Source organism: Microcaecilia unicolor, chromosome 1, assembly GCF_901765095.1.
Source record: "Microcaecilia unicolor chromosome 1, aMicUni1.1, whole genome shotgun sequence".
Taxonomy (NCBI): Eukaryota; Metazoa; Chordata; class Amphibia; order Gymnophiona; family Siphonopidae; genus Microcaecilia; species Microcaecilia unicolor.
The window spans coordinates 391,335,835-391,354,524 of record NC_044031.1 but is presented as its reverse complement, the minus strand read 5'-3'; the positions used below and the strand labels follow the sequence as shown (position 1 = coordinate 391,354,524).

Here is an 18,690-nt window from a genome sequence, read left to right as displayed (position 1 = left end):
ATCAGAGGGAATACCCAACCACTCAAGTTTCCTTCAAAACCACAGTCAGAAAAGCCCATTTGGAGGCTGAGGTTTTGTCTTGGCTACCTTACCTAGTTATCCTGGGCTGCAATTTTCCAAAGTTTGAGGCCCTCTGGATGTTGCCAAAGGCTAGCCTATTGATGAAGGATGAGTCTTGCCCTGAGTTTTTCCCTTTGGAAGGATCCTGATTTATATGTGGAGAATTTCAAGAAAAGCAAACCCCGCCAGCAGCAATGCCTGGAGAAACTAAGTGGCAACAATAATTTAGAAACCGCTGTAGATGAGGACTTGGGTGGATGAAGATGGGAAAAATTGGGACACCTTCCTCCCTTATGTGCTGTTTGCCATTCAAGAGGTGCCCCAGAATTTGATGGGGTTCTCTCACTTTGAATTATTGTAAGGGAGAAGACCCAGAGGAATCTTGGATGTCATCCAAGAAGTCTAGTAAGATGAATCTAGCTCAGGGAAGAATCTAGTGGATTATGTGCTCCACATACAAGATAGATTAATGAAAGCAGGAGAGGCTGCATAACTGTTTAGAGAAGGCTCATGTGGGGCAACCCCAAGCCTATAATCGGACAGCCATCCAGAGAACTTTTCAACCAGGAGACCGTCTTAGTATTCCTGCCCTCCTCAGAAAGTAAGCTACTATGCAAGTGGCCAAGGGCCTTATGAGATAGTGGAAAAGATGGGTCCTGCCAACAACAAAGTGGACCAACCAGACAAGAGACCCAAAGCAAAAATCTACCATGTCAATTTATTAAAGAGATAGGCTCTGGTGACCACGGAACTGGTCCAGGAAGAAGACTTAGACCAGAGGCCCTGATCCAATCAGAGCCATCGGAAGTCTTGTTTGGATACCAACATTCAGCCACCCAGAAAGCTGATTTGGAGCAGTTAGTCCACCAGAACAAGGTTGTATTCCCCAGCAGTCCAGCAATGCCTGCCCCTTGCTTTTGCTGGGGAGCACCAGGGGCCTTAGGTACACGCTGTTGACGAGAACGAGTGTGCTAGAGCTGACCCTGAGCAGGTTGCCCAGAAGCAGGAGTGTACCTACACCTAGCATAGGAATAGGGAGCACTCTTCTTCCCCCCAAAAAACCTCCTAGATTAGGAGGTAGTAGCAGAAGACGCCCGGCGGGAGAGAGAATCCATAGCATCATTGTGCTTCTTGATCTGGTCAACTACATCACCTACTTTCTCACCAAAAAGGTTATCCCCCCCGGCAAGGAACATCCGCCATCTGCTGCTGGACCGAATGATCCAGGTTAGAGACACGCAACCATGAGAGTCTGCGCATCACTATACCTTGAGCAGCGATCCTGGATGCTACATCAAAAGTGTCGTATGTACCCCTGGCCAGGAATTTTCAACACGCCTTCTGCTGCCTGACCACCTGGCGAAAAGGCTCAGCGTGCTCCGGAGGAAGTGCATCAACTAAGCTGGACAGTTGCCTCACGGAGTGGACGCTTGTGAAGAGCTGGTATGTCTGGATCTTGGCAGCGAGCATAGCGGCCTGATACGTCTTCCTCCCAAAAGAGTCCAAGGTTCTAGATTCTGTGCCTGGGGCGCCGAGGCATAGTCCCTAGTGCTCTTGGCTCTTTTGAGGGTGGAGACCACCACCATGGAATTGTGAGGTAGCTGAGACTTCATCAATCCAGGTTCACCATGGATCCAATATTTGGATTCAGCTTTTTTCGGGATCACGGGATTAGACAGAGGGAATGACCAGTTTCGCATAAGGACTTCCTTCAGTACGTTATGCAAAGGAGCCATTGCAGCCTCTCTAGGTGGAGAAGGATAATCCATGACCTCGAGCATCTCAGCCCTGGGCTCATCCTCAACCTCCATAGGGAAAGGAATAGCCGCAGCCATTTCCCTGACAAAGGAGGTAAAGGATAGACTCCGGTGGAGAGAGTCTCCTTTCTGGTGGAGGGGAAGGTTCAGAGGGAATCCCATAGGATTTGTCAGAAGAAAAGTACCTGGATCTTCCTCTTCCTCCCACGAACGCTCATCTTCAGTATCAAAGAAGACTTCCCTCAGAGCAGTCCAAAACTGAGCCTGCCTCAACGCCAAGGAATGACGTCCTTGATGGCGGTGCCGAGAAGTCGACGCCCGTCTGGACTGCGGTGAAGCTTCCTCCACCGACGTCGAAAAGGAGTCGACCTGGGTGGCAGCCGACGCTGATGCTGCAAGCAGCACCGAGGTCGAAGAACTCACCACAGGCGAAAGGTCAGATGCCACTGCAGCAGACGGTACGGAAGGCGCAAGCACCCCTGACACTGAAGCAGACTGGCGCAGCAATCCTTCCAGAAGTTCTGGAAGCAGGGCCCTGATGCACTCGTCGAGAGCCACCGTCGGACAAGGCTGCGGGGTCGGTAAAGGAGCCGGTGGCAGAATCTGTCGAGGCTCGGGAGCAGGTACCGGGCTGCCAGAAGACCGACGCATCAGCACCTCCAGTATAGAGGGGGAGCGATCCTCTTGGCGCCAACGCTTCTCAGGTGCTGAATCCCTCGATGCCCTGGAGCTCCCGGCACCGTGTGTCGAAGGAGAACGATGACGGTGCTTCTTCGCCTTCGCTCGACGCCCGTCATCGAGACTCCTCAGTACCGATGAGGAAGACGTGGAATCCTCATGTCTCCTCGGGGCTGGGTCCGACGAAGGTCGATCCCGGGGGCCTGCATAACAGGAGGCCTCGAGGCAGGTGGTGACCCACTCGACGCCTCACTGCTCCCAGTGCGAGTTGGTCTCTCAGCAGCCATTACCTCTCTTCCCGACGTCGATGCTCCTTTCGATGTCGATGCCAACGCTGCCGACCTCAGTACCGATGTGGACTTCGAAGGACTGGACCAAGCCCCAAAAAGCTTCTCTAGACGCTTGGGTCCATTTCTTCATACGAAGACACAGACTACAAGCGGCTGGGCTATGGTTGGGCCCAAGGTGCCGGATACACCAGGCGTGGGTATTGGTACCTGAGATGGTCCGGTTGCACCAAGTACAACGTTTGAAGCCGCTGGGTGTCTTTGATGACATGGAAGGAAAAACGGCTTCGGCGAAATTAAAGCATGCGATTGTGCCTGATAAAAGAAAAAAGAAGGGAATAACCCGTGCGCAAAGCCTAAACACGACCACGTTGAAAAAGAAAGAAAAGTTTAAAAAGGGACGAAAACTAAACAGAACTACAAGAAAATAGAAGAAAAATACAACACTCGAAGACTCTTCCTTGGCCTGAGTGGAGCACAGAAAAAAAACTACTGCACCTCAATGCGGAGAAAGAAAAACTGAGGAAGCATGCTCGCGATGGGCGGGAAATCACTCACGCACGCCAGAAGACTGTCAAAATTTTGTTTTTATTTTGCTTGCAAAATGTTGATTCTTGGGCCGACGCGGACGTCGACCCACATGTGAGAACAAGCAGCCTGCTTGTCCTCTGAGAATCTTTGCTTTCTTTATGTCTCTAACCCTGATCATCTTCGCCCCTTTTCCTCTGAAACTTACACCTTCCTAGCACAGCTTTTCTCCCTCTGAATTCCAAGAGAGAAATAGCAAGAAAATGTTGCTAATATAGACAGTAATGTAGCAAGGACTGAATGGGCCCCAAGCAGGAAAATTAAGATGCTCCCCTTATAACACCATCTCCCCAAAGGTAGGCCCTTGGAGGGTAGGAGGTGGAGAACTCCGGTAAACAAACTCTGCAAAAATCAAACATATTCCAGACCTGTATAGAAAATCTGTCCTAGTAATAGAAACTGAAATAGTAATAAAGATTGAAATGCAAGATAACACAGATGTACATTCCTAAAGCTGACATATTATAATTAATAAATTCAGAAAAAATACTTTTTCTACCTTTGTTGTCTGAGCATTGCTTTGGTCCCAGGGTCTCTTTTGTTTTCTGCTTTTTTCTATTTTAACTCTCTTTCCAGGGTCTGTTGTCCTTTTGGCATTTCTTCTCATGTTCATCACCCATCTTCCATCTGCATCCCTATCTGACTGTCGAGCATGTCCCCTCTGTCCCAGTCCCTGTCCTGTTCCCATGTTTAGCATCTGCCCTCTCAGTGACCCTATTATCCCTTCATATTCAGCATCTTTCCTCTGTGTCCCTATCTTATTATCTCCAGCATTTCCCCCTCTGTGTCCTTGTCCCTAGGCTCCCTACTTGTCTAGCATCTTTTCTGTGTGTCCCTGTCTCTCTCTCTCTCTCCTCTACCATGTCCCTCTTCTCCCATGACTCTTCACTCCCTCCTACACCCCCAGCCCAGAGCTAGTATCTTTCCCTCTCAATCTTCCCCTCCCATTATCTGGCATCTCTCTCTCCCTCCTTCCTTTGGTCCAGTATCTCCCCCTTTCTCCCCTCTGGTCCAATCTCTCTCTCTTTCTTCCCTTCCTCTTCCCCCCCCCCCCAGGTTCAATAAATCTCTTTCTTCCCTGCCTCTCCCCCCCCCCAGGTTCAATAAATCTTTCCCTCTCTTCCTCCCTTTTTGGTCTAGGTCTCTCTCTCCCTCTCTTCTCTTCACTCTCCTTTCCCCCTGCCCCAGGTCTAATATCTGTCCCACTCTCTTGTTGTCTCTCTTCTTCCCTTCCTCCCCTGCAGGGCCTGCATTTCTCCTGCAGGACCAGCATCTCCCCATCCCCCTCAAGCAGGTCTGACATTTCTCCCCCTCTCTCTCCTCTCTGGGTCTGATTCTGTTTCTAGCCTCCGCCACCCCCTCAAACTTGCACTGGTAGAGATATAAACTAGTAGCCTCTGGCAGCTCCGCCAGGGCCTTTCCTGCTGTGCTGTGTCACACCCATAGGAAATTACATCAGAGGAGGCAGGATGCATCACAGCAAAGGCCCTGGTGGGGCCGCCAGAGGCTACAGGTTTAGACTGCTGTCACTGCCAGTGGTGGAGGAAACAGAGATACTGCACAGTGGGTGGCCTCTACCGTTGGGCGGCCCTGGACGTTTTGCCAGGCTTACTCAATAGTAGCTGTGTCCCTGAGTGTAGGGGCACTCAAGTTCTTCTTTCTAAATCTGCACAGCAGAGAACTTTAATGACTCTACCAGGATAGCGTATGTGACCTTTTGATTTAGAATACTCTCACAGCTTCTGGAATGGAGGGCTGGCTATCCTGTCTGAAATTGACAGTGTTAGGAGGAGACATCCTTGGAGGGAAACAGTGTTGGAATAAATACCAAACTCAGTGGGAGTAGCCTTGACTTTGGCTCTAGATTCGCCAGCCACTGCACCTTTAAAGCAAGGGAAAGAGGCTTGGCTCTTGCCTACCTAATACAAATCTACTGAAGGGAAGAGGATCTTTGGCTTAGGAGTGGAGGGCACTTAACAGAGCTCACCAAGCTGCTGAATCTGCACAAGGAAAAGCTGGAACAGGGAACCAGCCATCTACCACAAAATTCTACCTAGGGAGAAAGTGTAACAAGATCAAGCCTTAAGGAACTAGAGGAAAGTTCCAAAAAACAATCCTGCACCAGTAGCCCCCTCTGAGGAACTACCTCACAGAAAAGAACATTGTGTTCGAAAGCTTTGAGAGCCCAACAAAAAATAATACGAAACTTACAGAGCAGCTTCCTTCTAGAGCAGGGGACCAGAGAGAGTAACATTGTAAAAAGACATGCCCACAGACTGGCTGCTATTCAAAACTATTTAATCGGCCAGGAACTGCTCTTGGCTGGTTAAATAGCGTTTTAGCGCCTAACCATGGATATTCAGCAGGAGAAACCAGTTACCTCTCTCTGAATATTCACAGTTAGCAGCTAGCCGCTAACCAGTCATATTGCGTGACACAAACGGTTACGCACAGATATTCAGTGCCAAACCGGCTATGTTTAGTGGTTAAAATGGTTGCATAAATAGCAGGTATATCTTTAACCGCTAAACACTTAACCGGTTAGCACTGAATATAAGCTTAATCAGTTACACTGTAGGGGTCAAAAGTGAAACCAGATCTTCAATGCCGGTCTCCAGCATTGAATATCCACTCTGAGTGCCAGCACCAGACAGTCATTGTATAGCCCGACGCTGGCTGAATATGGCGGGGGGGGGGGGGGGGGGGGGGGGTCCTAAGAAACCTACTACAGACTATAAGTGATTGAACTATTTTTTTCTTACTATCTCTGCCTGTATATAGTTGCTAATAAGCATTTGTCCCAAGTTTTACCTGTCTCATCCAAATTTAGATAAAAACGTTTGCTTCAGAACTGCAATGTCTAGCCTGGACTGACTTACTGGATGAAAGGAGAGTGCTGGCCCGGTCCTTACCCCTCAACCAAACTCTTAAATTTACTTAAAGTAGCCCACCCTGATGAGACGTGATGCAGGATGAAAAAATGCTGGCTATTTTTTGGGTGAAATTCAGGCTTTTGAGCCTTGAGCAAGTCACTTAACCCTCCATTGCCCCAGGTACAAATAAGTACCTGTATATAATATGTAAGCAGCATTGAGCCTGCTATGAGTGGGAAAGCGTGGGGTACAAATGAAAGAAAAATAAAAAAATAAAAACTCACGGCCATTTTTTCATGTGAGCTACTATGAAAGCCTATTGTTTTTGAACCTCTTCCCTGATGAAGTATCAAAACCTGGCCATGTTGGTGGGGGTTCCTATGAACTTGAGATTGGCTGCAAGTTAAGTGGCACTATTTCAATTTATGCCTTACTAAAATGTAATAATGGTGAAAGCTACTGAATGCCTTTCAATGAGAAATAACATAATTACAATATTGCCTTAAAAAAAAGCTAGAAAAATAACCTAAATAAAAATTGGACAGATGAAGATATGTACACTGTTGCTCTGACATAATCCAGTTTAAGCAACAATGATGCTGTGAACTCTGAGGATCCTGTTAAAGAATATACCCTTCTTGAATTGCTATCATTTTCTTAAATGGAATAAGTGGCAAGAATGTACCTGGCTGCTAATGCCAGCACTCAAAAATCCACATGGAAATTTGGGCACATGCCCAATTTCCATGCGCAATTTAATTGAACAGCAAACCAATTAGTGCTATTAATTGGGCACTAATAAACAATTATCAATGCTAACTGGCATTAATTGAAATTTGCACATGCACCTCTAGGCGTCGGGAACCGCGTCTAAATTTTATGCATGGATCTGAAAAGGGGGTGTGGCCATGGGTATTCCTAGAATTTACGCACACTTTTACAGAATAAGGGAGATCTGAGAGTAATTTAGGTATGAGAATTTGCACCAGGTTTTATTTGACCAAATTTAAGCGCAGATCCCACTGCCAAACATTATTCTATAAATGGCACCCAACTCTGAGCATCATTTATAAATTAGCATTTAGTGTGAAATTTTATCGGTGCTGATTTTTCGGTGCCATATATAGAATTTGGGCTATAGGATGTGGATTTTCTTCCCTCAAACATTGTATTTTTCTGAAGGTTGTAAACTGTCTATGCTGTGGACATAAATAGAGGGCTTTAGCCATTTTTTGTTTAAAGTTTCTCTTTCTGGTTTGGAACAACACTCAGTGTGTTGCGTTTTCTTTGAGATACTGAGTGATAAATCCCTTTGGGTCTTATAGCATGGCTGTCCTGCATCCCAGAATCCATGTTCCACTCACCGCAGTGTGGATGGACAGAAACAGAGCCTTTCATATAACTGATTCTATTATATATGTTGGAAGGCATAACAACTAAAACAGTATCCCAATTTGCTCAATTACTGCAAACTGTTCTGGTTTAAATTCAAGTTGCAGAAAGAAAGCAAGAAATAGCTGGCTTCCAAGCATAAATAAAATAGTTTTCTTTCTATTTGCAAAGTGAAGGAAGCAAAGTGAACATACATTCATTCAGACACAGGTAATGAAATGTGATAAAACTCTTAGTGCTCTGTGAGTATGTAGATGTATGGGTGTATATATGTATTATGGGTACATGTGTGTGGCAGTACATACTAAGGAACTGCATGTGTGATGGGTATAATATGGGGTGTGTCTCTGTGTGAGAAGGTTGCCTCACATAGTAAAACAATGCTTATGATTGGGTTCATTCTAGAAAAATACTATGACTACTATTAAACAGTTCTAAAGCAGTATTAGAGAGATATACATAAAAGACAATGCCTTCTCTACAGTGCTCACAATCAGGGCTCTTGGTCTCTCACAATTCCATCATGGTTTGGGGAAAGGTTGTGAAATCCTGCCTTCCCTCAGAATTTCTATTTCCAAAGCTGCAGGAGACCATGGACCAGAGCTTAGGCAGTGGCAGCAGCGATCTTCCTACTCTCCCTCCTCCCCATGTCAATCCTGTCTTGTGAGGAGTAGGAGGAAGAGGACAGCAGGAGCATGACATGGCAGGTTGCATCCTTCTCCTTTGCTCCTAGGGCTGCTGTAGCATTTTGAACCATACAGCACAACATTGTCCTATATAGTTACAAATATGATACCAGCTGCAGGCAGCAGAGGGGCAGGACATGGCCTGAGGCACTGTGTTCCTGATGTCCTCCTTCTACAGCCAGGAGAAAATGACACTGTGACAGCAAGGAAAGAGAGGAAGGGTAAGGGTGGGGGGGGGGGGGGGGTCTGAGTTCTATGGTTGGGGAGGAGGGAGATTATACTATGTTAGGGAACAGAGGTAAGAGGGGACTGTCTGTCTCTCTCGTTCTCTCTGCCAATCCAGGATTCCTTGAGTTTAAGTGCAATGATTAAAACTTTGTTGAGTCATTGATCCATTGATTATGCAGTTTATCAAACATTTTATGAGCACAATATACTATATTAAAAAGAGAAAAACAGATATTAATTATATTCCATTGAAGTAGATATTGTTTGAATTGTTTTATATTAGTGTGAATATATTTTTTTAAATTGAGTCAATTTTAAAAAATATATTCATGAGTTCTGTTTTAAAGAAAAGTAATAAATATTGTTTGTTGGATTTTTAACATTTGATTTGGTTCCAGTTTTTTGGATAAGCCTGGTTTTTATTCCCACTTCTTTTATTTTCATACCTTGGACAGCACATGTTTACAAGTGGGATATACACAGGGGAGATGCCAAGGTTGGGCTCATACTATAAGCCAGTACATCTCAACCCAGTCCCATCAGGTTTTCAGGATATCCACAATGAATATACATGAGTCACTCCACTGTATATATCACTGCATTGGCTTCCAGTTGAAGCAAGAGAGATTTTCAAACTGTGCACAATGACCTATCTAACACTATACAGCAATGCTCCCCATTTTCACTGTCTCCTTAAAGTCCATCTGTTTTCCCAGGCATTTCTCTAACCCTATGGTTTTCAATTCTTTGGCAGGCCTCTTAAAGTTATAAAGCACTGGGTAGCATCCCACACTGGGCTCCATTAAATGACAGTTCCCACTGATTTTGGTCATTATTCAACTCATGTCACAAATTTCTTGAATAAGGCGGCTTTCAAAAGTTTGTGGGATACTTCATAATGATTTACGGTTCTTACTCTTATCAAGGAAAGTAGTCACTTACTTTTCTTTACAGAATAGACTCCTACCACATGCACTCAGGGGGCCTAATTGTAGGTGCTCTGTTATAGAATTGCCCTTAGAACGGGAAAAATGCTTTACCAAATCAGACCCATTGTGATTTAGAACTTCTCTCTCTTATCTATGATATTTCTGCCAAAAGCAGAACCAAATTTAAAATTTTAGCACACATAGGCAAGACTAGACTGCATATCCTGGAGGGGGGGGTCAGAGCTCCCAGACTGGAGATCCAGAAGAGGAGCGGAGGAAGAAAACAGTGCCACAGTGGCATCCCTTTGAAGCAGCACATACACATGGCCCTACAGTAAGCAGGAGCACACTCGTCTTTTGTATGAATATTTGGCACCTTGAAAACCTGGTGCCTTAGGCAGTTGCCTAGTTGTCTATGGACAAAAGAATATTTTCTGAGTTTCAGTATGCTTTTTCCTTATTAGCACTTTTCACAGAGAATTATAAGACTAGTCCTTCAGAAGCTACCTTAAACCTCATGACTTGGCAAGTCTTGTATTCCCATTCCTAATGCAGTGGCGAAGGCAAGGGTGGGCCTGGGTGGGCCCAGTCCCACCCAGTAGCAGCATACCTATGATGTGGCTGGCAGGGATTCCCAAGCTCCACCAGCTGAAAACTCCCAACAACTGTCCCTCCTGCATACCTTGTAAATAGCAGATCTTTGCCTGCAGCAAGCAGCGACTAATACATATTATTCGCACCAGCCCCACAGCCTTCCCTCTGACGTATTCCCGCCTACGCAGAAACAGGAAGTTGCATTGGTGGGAAGAATGTGGGGCCAACATGAGCAGTGTGTATTAGTTGCTGCTCACTGCTGGTGAAAATCTGCTATTTAAAAGGCATGCAGGAGAGGGGGGATGTTTGAGAGACCAAATCACCTGGCATGCCGGTGAGAGAAGGAGAGACCAAATCACCTGTGGGACGGGGCGGGGTTCTTCTGCCCACCCATCTTGGGCCCAGGCTCAGCCAAAATTGGGTGTCTGGCTATGCCTCTGTCCTAGTGTACCCTGATCACAGTTCACACATACTTAGGATCATACTTGTTTGTTTAGTGGATATTAAAGGGACCAGTGAGGGAGTGCTACCAAAGGACATTCTGCCCAGACTGTGGTGATATGTATTATGTGTACTGTAAAATTTGTAGTAATTGCTGAGTCCCTGACCAGATGGATTGTTATGCTCAGAGAGCTAGCACATATATGTATGCTCTGGGTTTGGACATAGATGTTTTTTCTTACCAATTATGATCTGCGGCTTTTTATCATCTATGGAGGGTTCAGGTACTTTCGGTGCATCTTTGGAGATGAGACATGCTTTTTCAGTCTTGTTTTTTACTACGTCTTTGGCTGCTTCCGTTTCTACCCTGCTTTTCTTGCTGTCATCTTTAACCAGGTATTCCTCAGTCACTCTACGTTTACTGCTGATGCTGCTTTCATAACAGTTTTGGCTCCCGCCTTGTTCCTTACTGTCATCATACCTGTGAAACAAAAATGTATTTAGTTAAAGCAGACAGACGGGGAATCAGACCATTAGGAAATGCAGCAGGATGCTACATCAATGATTTTGTGTTGAAAGAGACCTTTAGGCATTGATTCAGTAGTGCCTACAGTTTTCAAAAGGCCTGAGTGCTTAAAATATTTATATGTCTGGAGATTGATTTGTTCATTATTTGTTTGTTGGGATTTATTAACTACCTTTGTATAGATGGCATAAGTAGAGGAATGTGGTGTGCCAATGGGACTATGGACCTACTAATGTTATCCCCAATACAGCATCACCAACTAAAGTGCTTGGGACCAAGACTGCAGATTAGTTTTGTCCCCTTCAAACAAAAAGGTGTTCCGTTGCACCTGAGAGATGACAGAATTCTTTCTCATACTACAAAAAGACTTTTAGACCAGCAGGAACTACATTTGACATAGTTTTACAGAAATTAATGTTTTCAAAACAGAATACGTAAGACTTTTGGCTTAATATAAGTTTCATTCACTTAGTTTCTTAGAGGATAATTTTATAAACCTTTTAGGTGTGTAAAACACCGTTACACATATAAAAAGTCTCTTACAAAATTAGGTCACGTTGCAAGGTAAGCGCAGAGCAAGCCGGCATGGAGGTGTATAGTAGGTGTGCTCAGTTGAGGAGAACAGCAGATCATGAACGGAGTCGTGATTTGCACGTGTACACTTTACACACCATCACGTAAGCCTGTTCCCAAGAAGGCATAAATGTTAGCACTCGCAATCTAGGTGCTCTCTCTTCAGCATTTCTGCTATTATTTTATAAAGACATATAAGATCTGCTAATGCAGAGCTTTTTCTAAAATACCTGCAGGAGCGTAGATGTAATTTCTGGCATGTGCAGTGGGAGCAGCCATTTTACAAAGATACATGTTGGAAAATGGACAGCATGGGCACAGCAGCTTCCATGTGGAGGTGTCAGAGCGGTAATTTCACAACTTCCATGTTTAAGTGACATCACTGCCATATGTAGCTGCACCATTTTTACAGACATGTGCAAGTGCCTCCAATTAAGAAATGAGGTTGTATTTTTAACTTGGTTTATTTTTTGAAGGTGGAGCTAACCCACATGGATTGAGGTCTACAAAATACTGAGTGGACTGGAATGGGTGGAGGTGAATCGGTTTTTCTCTCATTCAAAAAGTACAAAGACTAGGGGACACTCAATGAAGTTACATGGAAATACTTTTAAAACAAATAGGAGGAAATATTTTTTCACTCAAAGAATAGTTAAGCTCTGGAACTCGTTGCCGGAGGATGTGGCAATGGTGGTTAGTGTATCTGGTTTGAAAAAAGGTTTGGACAAGTTCCTGGAGGAAAAGTCCATAGTCTGTTATTGAGATGGACATGGGGGAAGCCACTGCTTGCCCTGGATGGTTAGCATGGAATGGTGCTACTAATTGTGTTTCTGCCAGGTATTTGTGACCTGGATTGGCCACTGACGAAAGCAAGATACTGGGCTAGATGGACCATTAGTCTCACCCAGTATGGCTATTATGTTCTTTATAAAATATGCATGAAGCTGTGGGCATTACATTCTAATGTGCACATCTGCTCCACATATATAGTATAAATCTAGCCACTGTTTCATTAGGATTTATGCTAGTATTTTATAAAGATACTAGTGCAACCAAGCCTATTTTGTCAATAATGAAACGGGCCCTAGGAAGGCTCTCGTCTAAGCGATTTCTCCTCTCTCCCCTGCCCTCCCCTCCATGTCCCGCAATTCTTCCCTCCCCTCCATGTCCCATGATTCTGATCTCCCCTCCATGTCCAGCGATTGTCCTCTGCCCTGGCCTCTCCTCCGTGTCCAGCGATTCTGGCCTCCCCACCATGTCCAGCGATTGTCCTCTGCTCTACCCTCCCCTCCGTGTCCCACAATTCTGCCCTCCCCTCCATGTCCAGCGATTCTCCTCTGCCCTGCCCTCCCATCCATGTCCCGCAATTCTCCCCTCGCCTCCCATACCCTCCATGTCCAATGATTCTCCTCTACCCTCCCATCCGTGTCCCGTGATTCTCCCCTTGCCTCCCATCCCCTCCATGTCCAGCGATTCTCCTCTGCCATGCCCTCCCCTCCCTTTGATGTCCCACGATTCTGTCCTCCCCTCCATGTCCAGCAATTGTCCTGTGCCCTGCCCTCTCTCCCATCAGTGTCCCATGATTCTCCCCTCCCCTCCGTGTCCCACGATTCTCCCCTCGCATCCCATCCCCTCCATGTCCAGCGATTCTCTTCTGCCCTGCTCTCCCCTCCCCTCGATGTTCCGATATTCTATCCTCCCTTCCATGTCCAGCAATTGTCCTGTGCCCTGCCCTCCCTTCCCATCCGTTCGTAACATCCTGATGTCAGCTCGCCTCCAGCGTTCCCTTCCCTCTCACTGTTCCGCCCTCCTCTGATGTCATTTCGTCTTTACGCGACAGCCAGCCAGCCATAGAACGTTGAGGTACAAATTATTATATAGATGTAGATGTGTATTTGTTATAAAATTGGCTAAAAATAGCCAGGTATGTGGCATTCGCACACAGATGACCTGTTATAAAATTACTTTCCCCTTTGAATATTGACTGGAATGTTTTAGCATTTCTTTGCGCAAAATTATGTTGTATATTATTTGAAATATCAATAAACAGAGTAACACAAGCAATTAACACAAAATTCAACTGCATGTCATTAATGGGAGTTGGTAACACAAGCTAATTAACCTTTGTGGAAGGGCATTTTTGATATGATGTCTAAGTCAGACTTTGAACATTTTGCACTAAATGCCCCAAATCTGAATAGCAAATATGGCTTTTTTTGAAAAAGGAAAATGTCTTTTTTTTTTTTTTTTAATGGCCACATGCAAGATGTTTTCATGCTCTGTGCATTTATCTTTTTGGGCCATTTTTGGAGAAAAAAAGTCCAAGTAAAAAACATAGAAAATCAAGCCGTTGGGATGTAGGAGGAGCCAGCATTCTTAGTAGACTGGCCACACAGACATTCCAGGAGAGCAATGAGGCAACCTAGGGGCACTGCTATGGACTTCATATAAAAGCCCCCAGGTACACATCTCACCGTTGCTCCCTTATCTTGTCTGCTGAACCCTCCAAAACCTACCCAAAACCCACTGCCCCCAACTGTATACCAGAATAATAGCCCTTACGGGTGAAGGGGTCACCTATATGTGGGTATAGTAGGTTTCTGGTGAGTGTGGGACGGCTTACACTTTCCACCACAACTATAACAGGTAGAATGGGATATGGGCCTGAGTCCTCCTCTCTACAGTGCACTGCACCGATCACTATACTAGAACTTGCTATAACATCTGAAGCTGTCATAGTGACTGGTATATACTGGGTTTGTTTTTTTTAGGGAGGGTCAGTGACCACTGGGGGGTCATCCCTGCAAGGGGGGCGGTGGGGGCGGTCTGCCCCGGGTGCACGCCGCTGGGGGGGGGGTGCCGCGGCGTGCGCCTGCTCCTCCGAATTTGCTAAACTTCGTTCGTTCGCTGCAGCTCCCTCTGCCCCAGAACAGGTTACTTCCTGTTCCGGGGCAGAGGGAGCTGCAGCGAACAAACAAAGTTTAGCAAATTCGGAGGAGCAGGCGCGCGCCGCGGCACCCCCCCCCCCCCAGTGGCGTGCAGCTGGGGGGGGGTGTCATCTAGCGGGAGGGGGGCACATCGGCGCTCCGCCCCGAGTGCCATCGAGTCCAGGAACACCACTGCTTCCCTGATTTCCTCCAGTGGTTATCTGGTCATTTAGGGCACCTTTTAGTGCCTTATTCGTTCTAAAAACAGGTCTAGATCAAGATGTTGTAGTCCTACACATTTTTTGTTGTGTTCAATTATGACTATAAAATGTCCAAGTGTTAGGAAAACCCTAAGCTCTACCTAATCCCACCCCCGACATGCCTCCTTGTGATTTGGATGCACTGCAGATGAATTGCAAAGATAAATGTCTGCAAATAGGGTTCGAAAATACCGATTTGGATGTTTTGAGAAGAAATTTGTCCAAATGCTGCTTTATGACATTTTTTTGGACATTCTTCTCTTTCAAAAATGAGTCCCTTGGTATGATACTTGAAATAACTAACCAGTATAAATTAACTAGTAGGTTTGCTTTTTAAAACTTACTTTTGCAGCAGCTGTGTGGAAGTTTTGTTGAACTCTTCAGTAATGGTTTTTGACACTTTCAGTTCTTTCTCTGGTCCATCACTACTGGAGCTCCAAGCTGTTATTGCTTGGTCCTGGCCTTTGTGTGGGTCCACATCACCTTGCACCTCCTCCTCAGTTTCTAATGTAGATTCTGATTCTTCCTCCTCAACTGTCTCTTCTTCTGTTTCATCCTCTTCTCCTTCCTCTTCTATTACCTCCTCTTTTGAATGGCTTTTATCGGAGCCAAGGGCCTGTTGGTTCTTCCCTGCACCTTGCACAACAATCTTTTGATGAACTTTCTCATCCTTATAGCTTTGCTGTCTATAACAAATATCTTTGATGACATCTGGTGCTGCTGCTGGATGAAGTTCAGTGGGATTTTCTGAAGCGGTCACCTTGTCTTCGTTTTGCACTTGAGCATAACCTTTAGGAGTGTTGCTATGAGTCAGTAAGGTATTTACATTCCCAGCATTTTCTTTATTGAGCTTAAGCACCCTTTCTTTGTGAGAAGAGGACTGATTCTTTTGGATCGATTGCACTAGAAGCAACAAACAGGATAGCAATCGTGTAATGACCAGCTTGATTAGTACCTTTATATATATATATATTTTTTTTTTTTTTTTAAAAGAAGCTTGCATGCAACTTCATTGATTCACTGTAAGAACATCTCTAGCAGCAAGGCACCAAATAAATGTGAGGCAGTAACAAAGAGTAGCAAGAAAAGGGAGGAAGGACATCAACAGCTAGTAGTGTTTGTGCTATCTGCTTTCATATCTCTCAAGCAAGAGTAGCTGTTTGAGCTGTAGACAGAGTGGAAAGTGCTACAAGATTGAGGTAGACAGGAAGATTACTATCAGAAATTAAACAAAGCACCTTCATTCTATTTGTGTGAACAAGACTGGTCCAAAGTACATCTCACTGATAATAACTAGCTAATAAGCCTATGTTGCGTTAACTGTTTGGCCAATAGCTAGTCAAATCTACAACAAATGATTGACCACCAGCTAACCAAATCTATATCGAAAGATCTGTTTGGGCAACAGCTATGCATAGAACTGTTGTTGTAGTCACTTCCTAACTTGCAGATTATAGAGCATTTCTGCGTGATTTGGAATAAATAGTACAATTTTAAGATTTAGCATATTACTTTGTTTAATGTTCTTCATTGCTTAACCTTCATTTTTTTTATAGTGGTAACCAACAGAAGGATGGAAAAGTCAACCTCAAATGAATAGAAGATTCAATTTCAATTCTTTTCTGGCTACAGTTCTAGAAAAAAATCTGGGATATATGGGAGGCCATTCATAGTGAAAATGTGCAATTTAGAAATAGAGAAGCAGAGAATATGAGTAACAAAAAATATCTCCCTTCTTTAAACTGTTCCTGAAATTACCAATATGTATCATTCTCTCTAGCAGAAATGTGAAATGGATTTTTGTGTACATCTGTCTTCAGCCTGTTAGTTCAAGCCAACACGTTTTAATAAAACAGGATTCCAGAAAATTAATTCTACTAAGATATTAATATACAAATTGAAATTTCTTGTAATCTTCATTAAAAATATATATATATATATAAACAAAACAAATATACTATTAAAGTATATGATTATTATATGACCCTTATGAGCTCAGGGTGGATTATAAACTCCCATCATTAGGAGAAAAATAAAGCACAGTTCTAAAATAAAATAATACAACTATAACGTTCAATATAGTGTAATTTTTTAATAACCGGGTTGGCGTTTGCCTTTTCAGCTTAATGTGAGCCACATTGAGCCTGCAAACATGTGGGAAAATGTGGGGTATAAATGTGACAAATAAATAAATAAATACATTTTCAAAACCAATTATAAAATCAGTACAATTTATCCATAGGTAAAAAATCTCAACAAAAACCTCATTCATTGGAGACACGTACAGGAAAGAAAATGTGCTTGGCTTTCATTCTTTTCATTCATTTTTCCTGATTTTTGGATGCTCTTGGTTAGTATCAAATATTCCTTTTAACAGAGATTTTAGTACACACTAAATTGATATAAGGCGTACTAACATCTCTCATCAGTAACTATTCCTTATACTCCTGCCAGATCTCTTCGTTCCTTAGATGCAAATCGACTCGTCTTCCCTGCTCCTAGATCTGCCCGTTACGAGTTCACCTGGAAGTCAGCTTCTTATTTTGTGGCCCCTAAGCTTTGGAATGATCTCCCTCCAACTATTCGGTCAGAGATCTCTTCATTAAATTTAAATCATTACTTAAAAAACATATTTTTTTCAATGTGCTTTTGGCCTATTACCAGAGACTTGTCAGCCTTGAGACTGTGTAAACTCCTCCACCCTCTAGTTGCTTTGCCTATCTCTTTTTCTGTTGTGTTGTTTTGTTTTATTGTGTGTACTTTCCTATTAATTTGCTAGCATTCTTTTCTATTTCTTGATTGTTGTTTTTAATGATTGTAAACTGCTTTGATCCTCTTGTTGGAACATACTACATTAAGTAGTGCATGCAAAATCAATTTAGGAGCCCTTTTACTAAAAGACATTAAGCAGTTAGGGGTATAGTTATCAACATGGGCTCTTGCTCAGAAGTGTTATTTTATCACTAACTCAAGCTATTTCAAGCACAGGTCCCATTTTATGCATTGAAACCTAGTTACTAATAACTGGGGTTAACAGTAAAATAACATGCCTTAATAGTAACCCAATTCCCCCTCCCCTCCAGGGGCATAGTTATCAATGTGGGCTACTGTTATGCAATGAGACCTAGGGGCCCTTTTACTATACTGAGGTAAAAAGGGCCCTGCGCTAGCGCTGAGGCCCTTTTTACTGCAGCGGGTAAAAAGACTGAAAAAAAAAAAGACATGTCCATGCAGTAAGACTGAACTTACCACGTGGCTAAGCGGTGGGGAGCACTTACCGCCACCGTAAGGGCTCCTGCTCTAACCCGGCAGTAACCCCCTAGGGAAATATTTTTCAAATATTTGTTTGTTACTAATAATAGAGGTTAATAGTAAAATAACATGTTTTAACAGTAACCCACATTAATAACCATACCCCTCAGTATGTCAAAACTACCACATTAACTGCTTAGTGCAGAATGCAGCCATGACTCGGCAGGGCGTAGACTGGATGTGGATTGCACATTGCAGTTAACACACATTAATTAGTGCGCTCTATCAAATGTGTAGTCAGTGTGGGTACATTAAGGGGGAAGGAGAGCTTTTACTGCCCCTTGATTTACCACGGGAGTCACCAATCTGCAGTATCTCTAAACCTCACAGACAGCATTAGTCCATCGGCCTAGTGCATCAGGCCTTCAACCTGATTGACTTATTTTATCCAATAGTTTTTTTTCCTATCTTACCTGTAGACATCAGAGTTGGTGCCTGATCCCATGCTGTGTTATTGGGCTATATTGTCTAACTTTGGAAAAATCTCATCCAGTCATTCCAACTGTCTAACTGCTAAACAAGGACAGCCAAGGGAAAAAGGTTTAAATCTACCACTGACGGGGGTGTTGAATGCAGTTC

The 18,690-nt window shown here is 44.1% G+C and overlaps 1 protein-coding gene across 2 annotated transcripts in view; it reads right to left on the bottom strand.

The window, feature by feature from the left end:
• Positions 1-18,690, bottom strand: part of MYLK4 (myosin light chain kinase family member 4) — a 109,856-nt gene that overhangs the window by 60,552 nt on the left and 30,614 nt on the right. For both annotated transcript variants that reach the window (XM_030210945.1, XM_030210946.1), the window contains exons 3-4: positions 15,144-15,702; positions 10,756-10,994 (exon numbers count right to left, since the gene is read on the bottom strand). In XM_030210945.1, coding sequence (XP_030066805.1) covers positions 10,756-10,994; positions 15,144-15,702 — 798 coding nt within the window. The remainder of the gene's footprint in view (positions 1-10,755; positions 10,995-15,143; positions 15,703-18,690) is intronic.